Genomic DNA, 18,340 nt, shown 5'->3' on the forward strand with positions numbered 1-18,340 from the left:
GTAGGGGGCCGCGAGCCCATAGAAGTGTATGGGGGACGTATATCGGCAGCCTAAGGGCAGAATATCTATCTTATCTATCTCCTATCTATATATCTATCTCATATCTATCTATCAAACTATCTATCTCTTCTATTTATCTCATATCTATCCATCTAGCTATCATCTCAAAACCAATAGCGACAATTAGTTGTGATCTATACAAGCAGTTACTGTATCTTTCCCTGAAGCCTGACTGCACAGTAATTGTCATGTAAATGAAATTTTCATGGATCATCACCAATCTGATGTGAAAGAACTACTGGAACTATTTACAATAATAAAAAGTCCTAAGGTTAGACAGTGCAGAGTTATACTACACAGTCTTATTCTGCACCAGATTCATATAAGACAGTCTAGTCGTACTCTGCACCTCTTATTAGTTGGCTTACTTTACGCCAGAAGAAAGTTCTGTTAGGTCAGCAGTATTTATGGTGCTTTTACATGCTTTTTGGCATGTAAATGAGGTGTAGGGTCATTTTCTTAAAGGAAACCTGTCACCAGGAGACCCATTTTTAGCACTCCCCCAGTCCCCACAGAGCATAGTACATACGCTGCCAAAGTGGTTTTGTATTAAAAATTGGTTTTACAGAAAAAAAGATATGTTATATTGTACCTTTCATTAGCATTTGCTGTGTGACTAGGCAGTTGCCAAATGGGAGGGGCTGGAAAGGAGCAGTCCCCCCCCCACCCTTGGGAAACAGCTACTCCATGTGACCTTTTCAAATATATAAAAACACCACTTGGCTTAGCGACGCCCCCTGCTCCTCTACTGCCAATCTTGAGTGTGGGGAGTTATATATATATATATATTTGAAAAGGTCACATGTTTCCCAAGGGTGGGGGGGAACTGCTCCTTTCCAGCCACCCCTATTGGGCAACTGCCTAGTCACACAGCAGATGCTAATAAAAGGTACAATATAACATATCTTTTTTTCTGTAAAACCTATTTTTTATACAAAAACACTTTGGCAGTGTATGTACTATGCTCTGTGGGGACTGGAGGAGTGCTAAAAATGGGTCTCCTGGTGACAGGTTCCCTTTAAAGTCCCTTTCCCTTTTGTTCTCCGTTCAATGGCTCCTGCATCGCTGAAATCACAGCCCACTCCATAGTTGTGCACGGTTCTTATGGAGTCGAGGTAGCAGTAAAACCTTTTCGTGTTAGGGACTGCCGAAAGTTACATCATGCCCTGAAAAGACTCTCAGGTGTACAGTGATGGCCTGATGGGACAACTGTGCAAGCACACCAAAAAGATTGAAGTCCATGGTGTACGACGTGCTAGAATTTCATACTGTTCCATAAGGAGGGACCATCTACCATTAACATGTGAGATACAAGTGACCTGTAATTGGTCCCGGGGACTTCCCTCACCAATTTGTACATTTGTACAGTGCAGTCAGTGACATCACAGTTCAGATGATGACATAATAACCGGTCTTTCTCTCACAACAGCAATGTAAAGCAGTTTACTATTTATTTGTTTTTCTTTTAAAATGCATCAAAACATATTCATTTTTATTTTTTTTTAGTTTTTTATTCTAAAATCAAACAGGAAAAATGGCAGGATAAAAAGTAAAGTCATTGGACCAGCTTTGCATTTCCAGGGTCAGGGTTGTTTATTTGTTTTTTGGCCCCCTTTATTGTTTTTTTTTTTTTTTATTTTATTTTTTTTTAAAGAGTTATCAACTGCAAAATGATTACTTGAACAATGGTGCCTTTAACTCTGTCACATGTCAGAGAAGCTTGCACTTCCTTCATTCTGCCTTGCAGGCTCCTCTGATGGTGATTGAGATCAAGTCAGTTGAACCTCTTCCCCGAACAGTGGCGAGCTGATATCTACCGAATCAATAAAAATAGAACCTGTCATCTGAAATAGAATGTGTGTAGAAAATTGTCCTGAAGCATTTCATAAAGAATTTGTGTAAAGTGCAATCATAATCTTTTGCACAACTACAGATTTAAAGGGGAAGAGTTGTAATACGGCCAGGGGCACACACAGATGCGAGACGGACCCTGGTGCCGATTCATTTCATTCGCTTTATACTGGGCCCCTTGCTTTTTGCCTTTTCCCCAATGTTTTATGGGTAGAGGGGGGTCACCTGCCTTCCATGCGCAGACATATCAGCTAAGGAAGACATTCCAACATGACCCAGACCTCAGATGTTGTCTTTCTGGATTGCATAAACACCATAGACTATAGCTACAGTATAACTGCTGGCTACATATGACATTTGTATTTGTACGATTCTTTAAAGATCTCTGCACACAGCGGGAATAACATCATGGCCTAGTGAGCGATTGTTAATTACCACAAGAAAACTTTTTATTGTAAAGAATGAAGTTTACTTGTAGCTCCTCCTATTGTTTCTTTTTTAGTGCATCATGCACTAAAATCCTTTAGCCTGGCTTGCAACCCGCTCATCTACCCTGAGTATCTAGACATGGGCTTTTTGCTTTTGTGTAGGGGATCTCCTATTCACATGAATTTCATAAACTGTAAATTTTAATAACAGTATCATGCCTCCAGTCACATACAGTAGTGTTACATTTTCAGAGAAAAAAATGTGACTTCTGCTGTAATGTACTCTATTCTTTGTATGGTTGGTTATGCTGTGCTTCATCTTGACAAGATATTCTGCTGAATTACCTGATTGGTCGATGGGGGGGGGGGGGCACACCTTATACTGTACATGAACCTTTCATTATTTGTACATATACAAAACAAATATACAATATACTGTGCATTATAAAATTGCTTGGTGGTATAAATGTGTGATGATAAGAACCATGTAACATGTGGAAACACTGGCAGAAAAATACTGCATTATTCTTGCATGACATGCCCGAGCCATTTTGTATATATATATATATATATATATATATATATACATATACATATACACACACATAGAGTAACTTGTATAAAAATAGGGGAGGGGTTTCATGGGAAAGGGAGTGTTTTAAAGGAATTTGTGACAGTGGGCACTAAAAGTTTTGGCACATTTTGCCAAATGCCGGACACTTTATATATCTGCTACAGCATCAGACTTTTCACTGGCTATATTTTAGAAAGTATTAGTAAATCTGCTTCACAAAGTTGGTATTATAGTGTAGAAAGGAATATGACTCCAAAACAAAATAGACAAAACAATTTCCTATTATTGTTGCTGACAATCCATTGGTTTGATAAATATACACCAAGATAACCAACACATCATATTACATGTGATTTTGGGCATTGCAAGAAATACAACTTAAGTTAAATTCACACTGTGTGTCCCCTGTACCGTAGCACGGCGGGCACACGTCGGTGCCGGGAACTCTCCTATGGCGCCATGCGCCCATTGCCGTCTATGGGGGATGTAGATTGGTTGTATATACGTACCCATACAGCAGTGTGAATGTAACCTTTCACTAAGTATTGTATAGAGCTGTGTAGGTGAACCTACGGTACGAGTGCCAAAGGTGGCGCTAAGAGCGATCTTTCTGGGAACCCAGGCTGTCATCCCAGCGCAGAGTTTGCCAGACAGGTTGAGTGATTCACTGTATCCTCCTTCAGCCCAGGATGTGCCAGGCCCAGCACTATTTTAAAGCAACACTTTCTGGGACTGCTGCAGGTGCAGGGAGGTGTGGACCGGGATGGATTATCATTGGAGATTCTGCCCCACAATTATTCTGATTCATGGAGATCTTGGAGGGAAGCTACAATGATAATCAGAATTTTCCTTTCTTCTTTCAACGATATTGGTCCTCAAGAAGCCAATACAATTGAAATCTGTGTCAATGCAGGGAGCAATACATTGTTGAATAAATAGCTTTGTTAGTATATTGTCATAGGTAGGTGGGTTTTTGACTGTAGTTTGGTTACTCGGCCTCTAAAAGGTCCCACATCACTGGCATAGAGTGAAGGCAAAATACTGTGAACAGAGTACATTGCCATTATATCTTCTTATTATCACTATTCTACCTTCTCTATGTCTGTACTCCAATTCCAATAGTACTCCAATTGTACTCCAATTGTACTCCAAAAGGTTTCCATGCTAATTAATTACACCTGCACTTTATACAGAGCTGATCAAACATGTGTATGAGGAGGATTGTTCCATGTGTATGAACAGGGGTCGTACTGGAGTATCAGGTGGAATGGTCCATGTGTCTGAGGAGTAGGAGTAGTTGTACATGTGTGAGGGTCATCCTACATGTTTATTAGGAGGAATGGTATATATGTATGGGGAAAAATACATGTGTGTTATAGAAGGAGTTGTGTGTGTGTATGAGGAGAAATGATTCATGTATGTATATATATATGAATGAGGAGGAATTGTACTGATGTATTTAAATGAATTGTACATGTCTATGGCAAGGAATAGCACATGTGTATAAGGAGGAATGGGTATGAGAAGCAGTATGTGTGTATAAGGAAGAGTTGTATGTGTGTAAGGGAGTGACAGGTATATATGAGGAGCGGTACGTGTGTATGAGGAGCGTTACGTGTAATTTGTATTTTAACTATGTTATATGAAAGTGAATTGTAATAGTTAGAGTAGATTTGTTACTCAGAATTGACATGAGATAGGAAAAAGTGGATTTAAGCTTGTTGACCATAATATTTTTCTGAGAAGAGCTAAAGTAAATGGCCCTACACAACTCTCTAACACAGTTTGAGTCCCATAAATTAGCTGTTTTTCAATATTTTCTAAGTTGTGTATGAAAAGAGATGTGGCTTCCTGGACATGGTGACTTGGAGAAAAGCGGATGAGGCTTAAAGGAAACCTACCACTTGTAGTGGCAGGTTTCCGATGGCAATACCGAGCACCAGCTCAGGGTGAGCTGGTGCCGGAGCTTATTTTAGTTAGTGTTTTAAACCGTGGTATCGCGGTTTAAAACACTTTTTAAACTTTATAGCCGGCGCAGGCAGGTACGCGCTCGGCGCTTACCGTGCGCGCGGCTACATAGGAAGTGAATGAGAGCCGCGCGCATGGTAAGCGCCGAGCGCGTACCTCCATGCGCCGGCTATAAAGTTTAAAAAGTGTTTTAAACCGCGATACCACGGTTTAAAACACTAACTAAAATAAGCTCCGGCACCAGCTCACCCTGAGCTGGTGCTCGGTATTGCCATCGGAAACCTGCCACTTCAAGTGGTAGGTTTCCTTTAAGTTGCACTACTATGTGCCAAATTTGCAACACAACTTCTAGGGATACATTTAGCTATCTAATATGAGTTGTCACGCTAGATATATAGGGCTTAGATTATTCAGTATCAGACACTGATATGTGAAGTATAAGACTATCTCTTCTTTCTTTCATGATTCATGATTTGTGGCGTCTGTTTTTCACGAATCTAGCGCCCCAGCACGGCTCTGTCAGAGTGCTCCAATTCTTTATATAGGGCGTGCAACGCAATTCTGTCTGACATTGAATGAAAAAAAGTGACGCCTCTTTAGATGCAGAATTTTGTGGCGTGTCAGGTATATTGCAGCTCGGGGATTTAATACATGTGGGCCATTGTTTTATGGGGTGTATGTAATGTGACTGTAGGGTCACCATTCATATGCTGCAGAATTTAGAGGATAATAAGTAGTTTTACATCTAAATCTAAGGGTAACTGTTTTGGCCAAATCTGAAGAGTAACACAAATCAAGTGATATGTGTTATGAGTGTGTGCCTGTTCTCTAGTATTGAAGATTTAGGAGCACAGAAATATTATTTTAAGACATTATGGTATGTGAGGAATGCTACCCCTCAATATGGTTACAACCGTGGCCTGAACAGTAAACCCTGATGCTGTATAGAGAATACTAAGTATCCCACTTATCGACCAATCACATATTCAGCAAATATGTTGTACATACATAGTTACACAGCTTTATCACATTTCAGATTTGCAGGATAATGCAAATAACATAGAATTCAAGCCTTTTGATTTTATTTCATAAAAGTGTCACTTAGAAAAAAGGTATGAATGACAAAAAACGAGTGCAGTGGTGCATGTGTGTACAATAAGTCTCTGCCCTGCACTGTATGTTCTGTGCACAGACCTCATGCATGACATTTCTACAACCTGAGATGCTGTTTTACAATTGTCAGGATAACATAACACTTATTTTGGTGCAAAAGAAGGGCACATGGTAGTGCATTACAAATTTTCACGCCTGCCCTCTGGCGCCACTTACAGGTCATAGATGCATGCAATAGCAGGGGACTGCGAGCCTAAACAATATTATTCTCATCATCTATTTATCAGAGTCCTTTTAGTTTACGAAAATAAGCAAAAAGCAGTTCTATGGGGCCTCAGGTCGTCCCAGTTCTTCTCAGATGTGGCGATAACATGGGCACAACTGTAGCACATCTGCGGCACCTCATCACAAAAACATGACATTATAACACATTGTTACTGAAGCAGGAGCTTTCCTGTTGTAAATGAACATGATCAGTACCTCCTTTCTACCTGATGCTTATTTTGTAGCACATTCACATCTACCATGTAATTTGAATTGGCAAGGGCTACACTTTTTTTAGTAGCACCATTGGTGCTGCAGCTGCCCAAAGTAGTTTTAGAAACAGCGAACAATTGCAAACTTTTATGCTGTTTTATTTTGCCAAAAACTGGACAGTGCTTAGTGGAAGGATTTGGGTTTTCTAACTCTTGATTGGTTTACTTTAAGTTGAGCCAGGAACTGGCTGTATATTTGCCCATTTGACACCTAATTTAGAAGTTATGCTAATTACTAACTAGAACACATTACAATCTAGCCTTTCAGTTGTACAGACTGGAGTATAAAGCACAAGTACTAATAAAATCAATGTAATTTTGGAGACCACAGCTGTCATTTAATAATGGTAATACAAAAAGACTTGGGGGGCATTCACACACAGGGGATTTGAAACGTAATTCCAAGGCTGTGAGGAGGAGATTTGTGTATGTATGTACATACACACAATGATAACGCTATGTAAAGGCAAAGCTAAAGCAATGCAATCCTCCCAGTATCCTATGAATTGCATTTTAAAATACAATGCAAATGCTACGTATGAATGAGAGCAAAGAGTAACCTGAAACCTAAAGAAATATCATTAGGCAGTAATAGCATAAAATATAACAATATGATCAGAAAAGTGATATCACAGAAAGGGAGAAAACCCAGGATTGAAGCCATCGTATGGTGGGTCAGGAGCTTTGGTAGATACATGTTTGGAATGTTCCCCTACCTTTGGCTATTTAGATAAAGGATGGTGAAATGGATATTTGACCTTGTGGAAGGCAAAGCAGTAACAATTTGGCCAGTTTCACAAGGATCACATAAAGTCAAATAAAGATAAGATACATTTTAGTGGAAGATTATAAGAACGATGTGGCAGCTCCCGCTGGCTTAGTGTTTGGTCCTGGAAGTGAGTTTACATGTTATGACTGAAGATTGCAAAATGAGGTTTGTTACTTTGTGTCTCTCTACATTGAATATCAGTGTTTTCTAATCTTAATGAGGTATAAAGATATGAAAAGTAAACCTGATGGCTACAAAATAAGCAACATTTCATTTTAATAATATATACGTTCAACAGAGATGATGTCATCTGATTCATATTGATATGTATAAGACATGAAACCAAGGCAGGGGAGCCGACACATGAAGGCAGATACAGTTGTCTTTACCTTGATCAGTGTTGGTGAACATGCTGGACTGTTAAAACGATGAAGATGATGATAATAATAAACCATGGGAGACTTTTCAAGTGGTATAAAATTGTAATAATGTATTTAGCAGTTGCCCTCACTTTAACACCCTTTGCATTAGAAAAAGGCAATGCAAACCTCTGTTAATGTGCATCTTTTTTTGTTTATTTTTTTTTAGAAAAATATAAGTAGATATATCCCCCATAAATAGACTGGTGGCAAATAACTAGTGACACTGAATGTCCACATTTTACACTGTACCAATTTCTATATAAAGATACTTGTTTGTGTGAGTCTGAACTCTGCATAGACTTCTGTTTGGGGGGCGCCACGAGGAGAAGCTGACTGCATGATGTCTTGTGTAAAGTAGAAGGTTCTTGCAAAATATTAACGGCTTATCCATGTTAATAATATGCAGGTCAAAACAATATGAGATTGATAGGAGTGCAACACCCTGCAACGCCCCCATGTCTGTTACACAGAGAGAAAAACCAAAAGCACAAAGCTTTGTCCATTAATGTTCTCTGTACAGACCTGTTGTATTCTCAGTGCCCATTGCTTTAATAGGAGCTGAGCCTGTAGCAGGCCACAAGCTGATGAGTGGGGTGCAGGCTACGGATAGCCCATTAATATGCTTTTCCCAAGTAAAAACTTTCACACTTTGTCTATGCAGAGATTAGTATCTCTGTATCACAAAATCTCTATATAACTATATTAAAAAATAGGGGTTGAGCATTGGCTTGCATTTGAAATTTTTAATTGAAAGCATAAATAGAGGAAATTGGTCCTAAATTGCTATTAGTCATGGAAGTCCCTCTCCTCTGTGTATGCGCCTTCCAGGGTGACATGGACCATACTGAGACAAGTGGACACTCTTATTTGTTAATGCTGCATAACCTCTTGGAAATGCAAGCCCCTGCCCAGGTTACAAGGGGCCCCTCAGTGGCTTCCTCTGCCATGTACAGCGTTTTTTAGTCATTTGCCTAGCTAGAATGTAAGGGCTCATGCATATGACCATGTTCTGCCTGGAAAGCCCTGTGTCTAAGTGTTGTCTGTATCTCCCTAACTCCAGACCGCTCCCTGACATGAACTCTCAGCATCATACTTTTCTGTAATGCTTGGAGTTCCAGCCTCACCATGGGACTGATGTTGATGGATCACATTTCCAGGACTGAACACGGTTGTGTGTGTGAGCCCTTAGGGGGATATTAGTGTGGTAACCATTTTTTCTGATAGCTCTGTGAAGTAGGCCAGATCAATATTAGCTTTATACTCATTTTAAAATAGTGTTACTTTATCAAATAAAACAGGAAATTTTTACGAATATAATATAGACCATTTTCAAGCACGTTGCCCCCCCCCCATACATAATTCTCAGCTCGCCACTTGGATAGAGATTCCAGTTTTCATCTATCATCATAAATTCAATGTGTATATATATATTTATATTTAACATTTTTTGCCATTTATAATATTCATGCATCCGCCACACTCCGCATCTAACATTTGTCAAACAAAGTCGAAATAAAAAGCATTTTAAAATATTAGCAACGCAATTTTGTTTTTGTGTTTTTTATGTCTCATTTTTGGGACTTTCAAGCAAAAAATCGGATGTTGAATCAAATGCTGCTTTTTTTGTATTTTTTTCTCCAACTATTTGTCTTTTTTTTTTTTTGTTGGATTTTTTTTTTGTTAATATTCTCATTTCCGCAGGCAATATGAACAAATATGAGCTCTAAACACTCTTGTGTGTGTGCATCTGCGTGCTCTTTCCAAGACATAAACCAGCACACATATATATCCAATCCTCTGGATGATAAAACTCATCAATACAAATTGAGAAAAAAAATAAATAAAATAATAACATTTTTGTACATTTTCCAAAAGTTCTCTGCAGCTTTTTTTTTTTTTTTTCTTTAGAAATTTTTCACGCCGGTTTTGCGTTTTTTTTTTTTTTGTCTTCTTCTTGTCTTCCGGGAAGATTTAACCAATGGAAAATGTTTCTGAAAGGTGATAGTGGGATAAGCTCTGAGAGCAGGGAGGGGAATTTGGTGGTAAACATGTTGCTTTATCCTCCTGAGTGTCAACTTCTCCCTTTGAAAATACATATGCCCTCTTGAAATTTGTGGAACTATAAAAAAACATGCTGCAAGGGCGTCCTTCCTTTTACCAAAAATGTGGAAAGGAATAAAAGGAGGATTTTCTTTTTGGTGGCAATTTCGAATGTTTTGGGCAACATATTTTCCTCCCCCTGTCTTATTCCTTTTTGCAGATGTGTCTTTGATTTCCCTGCTAGATTCAAGTTCATTTTATTAATTTAATTTATATATATAAATATAAATATGTATAATATATATTTATATATATATATGTTTTTAGCACCAGTCGTCCTCCTCACTTTCACTGTAACGTTCGTGATGAGACTTAGTGGGTCGCGGGGTCCCATGGGAGTAGCCGTTGGGCAGCCTGCGCCCATGTGGCGAGAGGGGGAGTGGCCCCCCTGGGTCAGAAGTCCTGGAGGTGCGCTGGTCACAGGGGTGGGGTCCCTCATAGGAGGAATCCCGATAAGGACCACTGTGCCTGCATCCAGCGCGAGGGGCATCAGAGCAGTGTCCCCTGGTGTGACGATGTGATCGGGGAGAATCGTTATGAGTGCCTCGTCTTTCGTCGCTGCCCACTTGGCTGTCATTCTGAGGGTATCTTCTCTGAAGGGGTGTGGTCACTCTGCAAGGGGACAGCTGCTGCGGTTGCTGCGAGTGGCAGATGCTGGCAGGCCGGCGAACCACAGGGGAGTAGGTAATGCGTGGCCTGGGGGTTGGGGGAAGCTGGGGCAGCTGTCGCCTTCCTCTGCGGGGTGTGCTGGCCCCAGAGGTTGAGGGCACGGGGCTGCCATCCACTGAACTACTGCCCTACACAAAAATCCAAACAAAATGGGAATTCAAGAGCAAGAGAAAACACGAAAAAGGAGACACACCAGGTGGGACGGTTACAAGACACAAGAGGTTGGAGAGACAGGAGATGAAAAGGGACAAGAAATGATAGAAAACCATAAACATGATTTGTGATGACAGGATATGTTGAAGGCAGAGAGAATAAGAGGGGGAGAATGAAGTGAAAGAATGACAGGTCCAGGATCACACAAAGGGACACACAGGAGGACAGACATGATGGGACAGAATAGAGCAATGAACACAGAGGACAAGGGAGTACAGGGATGGAAGTCAGAGACAGGAAACATTTAACACATAGGGGAGGTGAGTAAAGAAATCAGCAAGAGGAGGAGAGAAGTGCCCTCACATGTACACAGAAGGTTTATGACAAGGTTCAGAGGGGATAGGGGAAGGGTGCCACAGCAACAAGAAAATAAAAAAAAATAACAGAAAGAGTGGAAAAAAGATGGATTTTCTGTAAGTTTTTGTGCAGCAACAAGCAGATTGAGCAAAACAAGCAAGGGGTAAAGAGACAGAAGATCCAACTAAAGTGAGAGTAGGCAACTAAAAGACAGATAAAGCCCACCACTACCAGACCTGCCCCACCTTCACCACTTATATACCCACAATCCACTGCACTCCCTTCAAAAATACAAGAGCAGCAAGAAAATGAGACAGTATGGGAAGCTGATACCCCAGCAAGGGGAGGAAAAGCAGGCAAAGGGAGGGCTAATTTGGACGGGGGAGAAAGATGAAGGAGGGTGTATAAAACGACCACCCCTCCAACCAACAAATAAGTATTACAGATGCAAGGATTTAAGAGAATACGGGTGGAGAGAGGATAGAGAGGATGGGGTGATTATTTTGTGTTGTCTTCTAGCAACCAATTACTTTGTTCATTCCTACTCTGCTTCAGTAAAGAGCATCTCTCACTAGTCATACTCATTGTCATGAAACTGCTGTTTGACCTACAGGTGCCATATTATAGAGCAGGATGAGCAGAGCAGACTAATAGTTTTGTGGTAGAAAATTTAGTACAACTTGTAACCATTGATTGAAAAGCTGGCTCAAACAATAGATCAGCATGGATATATACATAGATGCCATTTGCTGGCCACCCACTGGACTCTTATAGAAAGAACAGAATGTTATAAGTTGTTCTATATCTTTTGGCACATTTTCCCAATATTGACTATTACGTTAATCTTCTTAGTTTGTCCTGTTCTATAACATGCCTCTTACATGCTCATCAAAACACCTTCCTACTAAAGTGACTGTGTCACCTAATTTTACACCCCTAAGTTATGAGCACCTTCACGTAAGATATGAAATGTCCTTTCTAGTAGTGACTCTTTTTTATGTTATAACTCACCTGTTTACCCTTAAAAACACCCTCCAAAGTTATATAAAATGAGCTGAGATTAGTCACTTTTTACCTGAGATTAGTTAATTTATCCTTTTAACTACAACTATTTTTTGTTCTGTATCCCAGAAAACCACAAGCCACAAGATGTGGATTGAAAGATTACATTCCTATCTTTAATATGATACCACCATGGTTCTAGGTACCATAGAGCCCAAGATAGGGGAATGCAGATTGACACCCCCCTGTGATTTTCTAAGTGAATCTTCTCAGCTCATTTGCATTTGACTGGATGTATTTTTTTGTTTAGATAAATAGGTGAGTTTTAACATAAAAGAGGGAATTCTAATAAGGATATTTCATACCCTACCCATGCTATTAGTTTAGTGGAGTAAAAGCCTCTTTAAAGAGGACCTGCCACCCTAAAAAAAAATCTCTAGGAGCTGCTTATTAAAGTAAGCAGCTCCTAGCACTACCCCATTATTAGCAGTGTTAAACTGCTAGCTTTATAGCGCTATAGCCTCGGAACGGCGGACCAAGCTTACAGCGGTCCGGCGTATTCATGAGAAGGCTGTGACTGCCGCATGAAGCCTGACAGTCCCCGCCGCCCTATAGTGTGGGAGAAGCAGAGGTCCGCTGTAAGCTCGGTCCGGTGTTCTGAGGCTATGGCAGTGCAATGTTTGCTAGCTTTATCGGAAGGTTCCCATAAAGCTACTAGGGTAGCACTATAGCAAGCAGCTCCTAGAGCTTTTTTTTTTTAGGGTGACAGGTCCACTTTGAGCAACTGTTTCAGGAATATTTCTATTGATATAGTTATATATGCATATTGGTGAAAGATACTCTTTAATGCTCCACACAACATAAAGAGTTATCAATAGGTAGATGAGAGCTTATCAGGTATTCACAGGATTGGTGCTTGTGGCTTCTCTTTGGCAGTCTGACACAGTTAAATGGAGCAGCAGCATATTCTGAGCACCATTAAAATGTGGGGCACAGAACCCCTATAATCTCATAATTGGAGATTACCACTCCTTATTGAGACACTCTAAAGAAATATATTTTTTTCTGTGCACAATCATATAGACTTAAATATTATGAATAGCTTGCTTTGATCAGTGTCATGTTCCTGTCTTTGAAACCTTTGTTTATGCGCTTTTCCTGTTCTCCCTTCCCTTTTCTATTCCGCTAAACCTCTTCACCCTCTGCTTACATATTATCGTTAAAGGAAGAACCCACCTGTCTATGCGGAGCATAGTCTCGACCCATACTTGGTGAACGAGAACTTGGTCTCCCATAATCTAGACGTTCTCTATCAGATCCAGGGTGATGGTGATGGTGATGATGATGATGGTGGTGGTGATGGTGATGCTTTCTGTCTCGGGTTCGTCCTCGTTCTTCTGAAGGAAGGTCACCTGATTGTGTTGTGGTGCTGAGCTCTGTACCGAGACCTACAGGTGATATTAGGTAAATGATCTAAGTTAGGCTTACAATTGACAATAAAACCTTCATAGCTTTCAACACATAAATCAACCACATTTATCTGGCACTTGACTCCCAAAGTGAAAGTATTCTAGTAAACTTTGTTTAATCTGCTGTGTTTCACCGACATAACCCCAACTCCTGGTAAAAGATCTTCCAGTGTTTAGTCACCCATACATTCACCCTTTTCTTGGTAAGGATACCAGATAATATAACCAAAAAACATTGCACAAAACTGAAAATTAAAATCTAAAAGTAATAAAAATAGATTAAGTAAATTTCCTAACCTGATTCCAAATCTACATATCGAGTTAATGAGCGCTCAGACACCCGATGTCCGCGCTCCCTTCTGCGTTGGTGTCCATGGCGGGGGCCTTCATCAGGGGTTACTCGCTCCAATGAATATTCATTCAGTCGGATGCCTTTAGACCGAGAATGACCAAGCATGGAAGTAGAACGTTTCATTGGACTTCCATCTGTTATAGTCTGCAAATTGGATATAAAGCAGTGGTAAGCGTCTAGTTGTTCTTTACTAAAACCATGGAGAAAAGAATATTTATAGACATATATTTTATGGAAAACATTTAAGGAAACTGTTATTGGGTACATTTCATAGGTTTTAATGGAAGTTGTCAATGGTGGTTTAATGTGCCCTATTATAGTATATTAGTACATGATCGAGGTAGATAAATGTGGCTTTGTGATATTTAGGTTTATAGAATTTGGAGGAATATTTATGAATTGAAATTGTGTGAGGTCTCCTTGGAGAGACTGAGAGTCTGCACAAATTAATGTACGGAGAATTCTGATTGGTGATTGACAGTGAGAGTCCTTATTACCCCGCCCACACACAGTGATTAACAGTGAGAGTCCTTATTACCCCGCCCACACACAGTGATTAAAAGTGAGAGTCCTTATTACCCCGCCCACACACAGTGATTGACAGTGAGAGTCCTGATTACTCCGCCCACACACGGTGATTGACAGTGGGAGTCCTGATTACCCCGCCCACACACAGTGATTGACAGTGAGAGTCCTTATTACCCCGCCCACACACAGTGATTAACAGTGAGAATCCCGATTACCCCGCCCACACACAGTGATTAACAGTGAGAATCCCGATTACCCCGCCCACACACAGTGATTAACAGTGAGAGGTTATATTACTTCACCCACACACAGTGATTAACAGTGAGAGGTTATATTACTTCACCCACACACAGTGATTAACAGTGATAGTCCTGATTACCCAACCCACGCACAGTGATTGATAGTGAGAGTCCTGATTACCCTGTCCACAGAGAATGATTGACAGGAAGAGTTCTGATTACCCCATCCACACACAGTGAGAGTCCTGATTACCCCACCCCCGCAAAGTGATTGACAGGAAGAGTCCTGATTACCCAGCCCACAAACTGTGATTGACAGTGAGAGTCCTTATTACCCCGCCCACACACAATGATTGACAGGGAGAGTCCTTATTACCCCGCCCACACACAGTGATTAACAGTGAGAGTCCTTATTACCCCGCCCACACACAGTGATTAACAGTGAGAGTCCTTATTACCCCGCCCACACACAGTGATTGACAGTGAGAGTCCTGATTACTCCGCCCACACACAGCGACTGACAGTGGGAGTCCTGATTACCCCGCCCACACACAGTGATTGACAGTGAGAGTCCTTATTACCCCGCCCACACACAGTGATTAACAGTGAGAGTCCTTATTACCCCGCCCACACACACTGATTAACAGTGAGAGTCCCGATTCCCCCGCCCACACACAGTGATTAACAGTGAGAGTCCCGATTACCCCGCCCACACACAGTGATTAACAGTGATAGTCCTAATTACCCAACTCACGCACAGTGATTGATAGTGAGAGTCCTGATTACCCGACCCACGCACAGTGATTGATAGTGAGAGTCCTGATTACCCTGCCCACAGAGAATGATTGACAGGAAGAGTTCTGATTACCCCATCCACACACAGTGAGAGTCCTGATTACCCCGCCCCCACAAAGTGATTGACAGGAAGAGTCCTGATTACCCAGCCCACAAACTGTGATTGACAGTGAGAGTCCTTATTACCCCGCCCACACACAATGCTTGACAGTGAGAGTCCTTATTACCCCGCCCACACACAGTGATTAACAGTGAGAGTCCTGATTACCCCGCCCCCACAAAGTGATTGACAGGAAGAGTCCTGATTACCCAGCCCACAAACTGTGATTGACAGTGAGAGTCCTTATTACCCCGCCCACACACAATGCTTAACAGTGAGAGTCCTTATTACCCCGCCCACACACAGTGATTAACAGTGAGAGTCCTTATTACCCCGCCCACACACAGTGATTGACAGTGAGAGTCCTGATTACTCCGCCCACACACAGTGATTGACAGTGAGAGTCCTGATTACCCCGCCCACACACAGTGATTGACAGGGAGAGTCCTGATTACCCCACCCACACACACTGATTGACAGTGAGAGTCCTGATTACCCTGCCCACACACACTGATTGACAGTGAGAGTCCTGATTACCCCGCCGCACACAGTGATTGACAGTGAAAGTCCTGATTACCCCGCCCACACACACTGATTGACAGGGAGAGTCCTGATTACCCCGCCCACACACACTGATTGACAGTGAGAGTCCTGATTACCCCACCCACACACAGTGATTAACAGTGAGAGTCCTGATTACCCCGCCCACATACAGTGATTGACAGGGAGAGTCCTGATTACCCCGCCCACATACAGTGATTGGCAGTGAAAGTTCTGATTACAATGCTCTTTATAGTCTCTTTTAATACCTCCTACATGCAATCATTAGTGCAGATTGATGTAGCTGCATGCCTTAGTCTCTGAAGCGGTACATGCGCAGAACTCATTTTCACAGGTATGGAAAGGCTACTGAGGACGTGCAGTAGCCGCATCTCGCACTCCACTGTGAGGCTACCCCACGCCCCAGTAGCCTCCAAATGAAATTTGCATATTTATAAAATAAATAATATATTCTGAGGCACTAAAAGTTTTAATAAAAAAAAAATTGGGCTACCACTGAATACAGGAAGTTGCCGCTCGATCTACCTTATTAGGTAGATCCGTGATGGTAGGTTTCCACTACATTTTTTACTCTTTGTTTCATTGCAGCCAATTGTTAAGATCAAAAATGTTCTTTTTTTCTTGCTCATTAATGTGTACTCTGTCTGCATCCTGTCTCAACAGAAAAATAAAACAGTAATGTAGATATTTTCATTAATTTATTAACCACTTAATGCCGCAGCCCTTTTTGGTTTTTTCGGTTTAATTTTTCACTCCTCACCTTCAAAAATCTATAATTTTTTTACTTTTCCATGTACAGAGCTGTGTTATGGCTTATTTTCTGCGTAACAAATTACACTTCAAAATGCTGGTATTTAATATTCCATGCCGTGTACTGGGAAGTGGGAAAAAAATTCCAAATGCAGTGAAATTGGTAAAAAAAACGCATTCACACCATATTCTTGTGGGCTTGGATTTTACAGATTTCACTGTACGCCCCAAATGACATGTCTACTTTATTCTTTGGGTTGGTATGATTATGGAAACACCAAATTTGTATAGGTTTTATAATGTTATCGTGCATTTACAAAAATTAAAACCTCCTGTACAAAAAAAAATTGGCGGGATTTTGCCATCGTCTGGAGCTAATAACTTTTTTATACTTTGGTGTACAGAGCTTTGGGAGGTGTAGTTTTTTGCAACTTATGATGATGTTCTCAATGTTATCATTTTTAGGGCTGGGCGACCTTTTGATCACTTTTTATAAAATTTTTTATATTTTTTAAAATGGCAAAAAAGTGCCATTTTTGAATTTGGACGCTATTTTCTGTTATGGGGTTAAATGCAGTGAAAAACAGTTATTATATTTTGATAGATCGGGGATTTTCGGACGTGGTGATACCCAATGTGTTTATGATTTTTACTGTTTATTTATATTTATATCAGTTCTAGGGAAAGGGGGGTGATTTGAAATTTTATGTTTTTGTTATAATTTTTTTTTAAAACTTTTTTTTATTTTTACTTTTACTAATTTTCAGACTCCCTAGGGTATATAAACCCTAAGTTGTCTGTACAATCCTATCATATTCTGCCATATATGGGGATTTTTCTCCTCATTCATTACAATGTGCTGATACTAGATTGTAATGCATTGGTTAACACGAAGCAGCCTTGGGTCTTCGGAAGACCCGAGGCTGTCATGGCGACGGATCGCCGCTCCTGATCGCGGGTGTTACCGGCAAGCCTTTGCTGCAATATGCAGCAAAGACTTACCGGCTATGGAGAGGGCTCAGCCTGTGAGCCCTCTCCATGCACCCACACTCGCCATGTGACGTACTATTATGTAACATGTCGGTAAGGGGTTAAATGTATTGCTGTGACAATCTTATATAACTGACATGCAGTCTATTTCCTTCTGATCCTCCTTGGGATGTGTATAATTAAACTGATTGTACTTGATTAGGAAAGGTGCATACCTGTTTAAGTAAGACCTCACACCTCATAGTGCATACCAGAGCACATGAGAATCATCCAACCTGAGGGAACTGGAAAAGATCTCCAAGGAAGAGGCAGATGATCCCCAAATTCAGGGGTGAGAAACTTTTAGCATCTTCCCAAGAAGACTCCTGGATGCACTAGCTCCAGAGCTGTTTCTACTAATCTCTGAGCAAAGGGGCCGAATACCTATCACCATGTAATATTTCAGTTTTTCTTTTTCTTATATAGACAAGTGTGAGCCTTTCCTTATTAAGTCCAATCAGTTTAATTAAACACAACTGGACTCCAATGACAGAGTAGAACCATCTCAAGGAGGT

At 40.8% G+C, this 18,340-nt stretch overlaps 2 protein-coding genes across 12 annotated transcripts in view; one reads left to right on the top strand and one right to left on the bottom strand.

The window, feature by feature from the left end:
• LOC140128194 (surfeit locus protein 4-like) overlaps window positions 1–18,340 on the top strand; it is a 319,398-nt gene that overhangs the window by 40,099 nt on the left and 260,959 nt on the right. The window lies entirely within an intron of this gene.
• Window positions 9,322–18,340, bottom strand: part of CACNA1A (calcium voltage-gated channel subunit alpha1 A) — a 224,356-nt gene continuing 215,337 nt past the window's right edge. For 8 of the 9 annotated variants that reach the window (XM_072149702.1, XM_072149699.1, XM_072149703.1 and 5 more), the window contains 3 exons: window positions 13,769–13,967; window positions 13,239–13,450; window positions 9,322–10,618 (listed from right to left, as the gene is read on the bottom strand). In XM_072149702.1, coding sequence (XP_072005803.1) covers window positions 10,085–10,618; window positions 13,239–13,450; window positions 13,769–13,967 — 945 coding nt within the window. In that variant the 3' untranslated portion in view covers window positions 9,322–10,084. The remainder of the gene's footprint in view (window positions 10,619–13,238; window positions 13,451–13,768; window positions 13,968–18,340) is intronic. The other variant, XM_072149704.1, reaches the window with a different exon arrangement.

This window comes from Engystomops pustulosus, chromosome 4, assembly GCF_040894005.1.
Source record: "Engystomops pustulosus chromosome 4, aEngPut4.maternal, whole genome shotgun sequence".
Taxonomy (NCBI): Eukaryota; Metazoa; Chordata; class Amphibia; order Anura; family Leptodactylidae; genus Engystomops; species Engystomops pustulosus.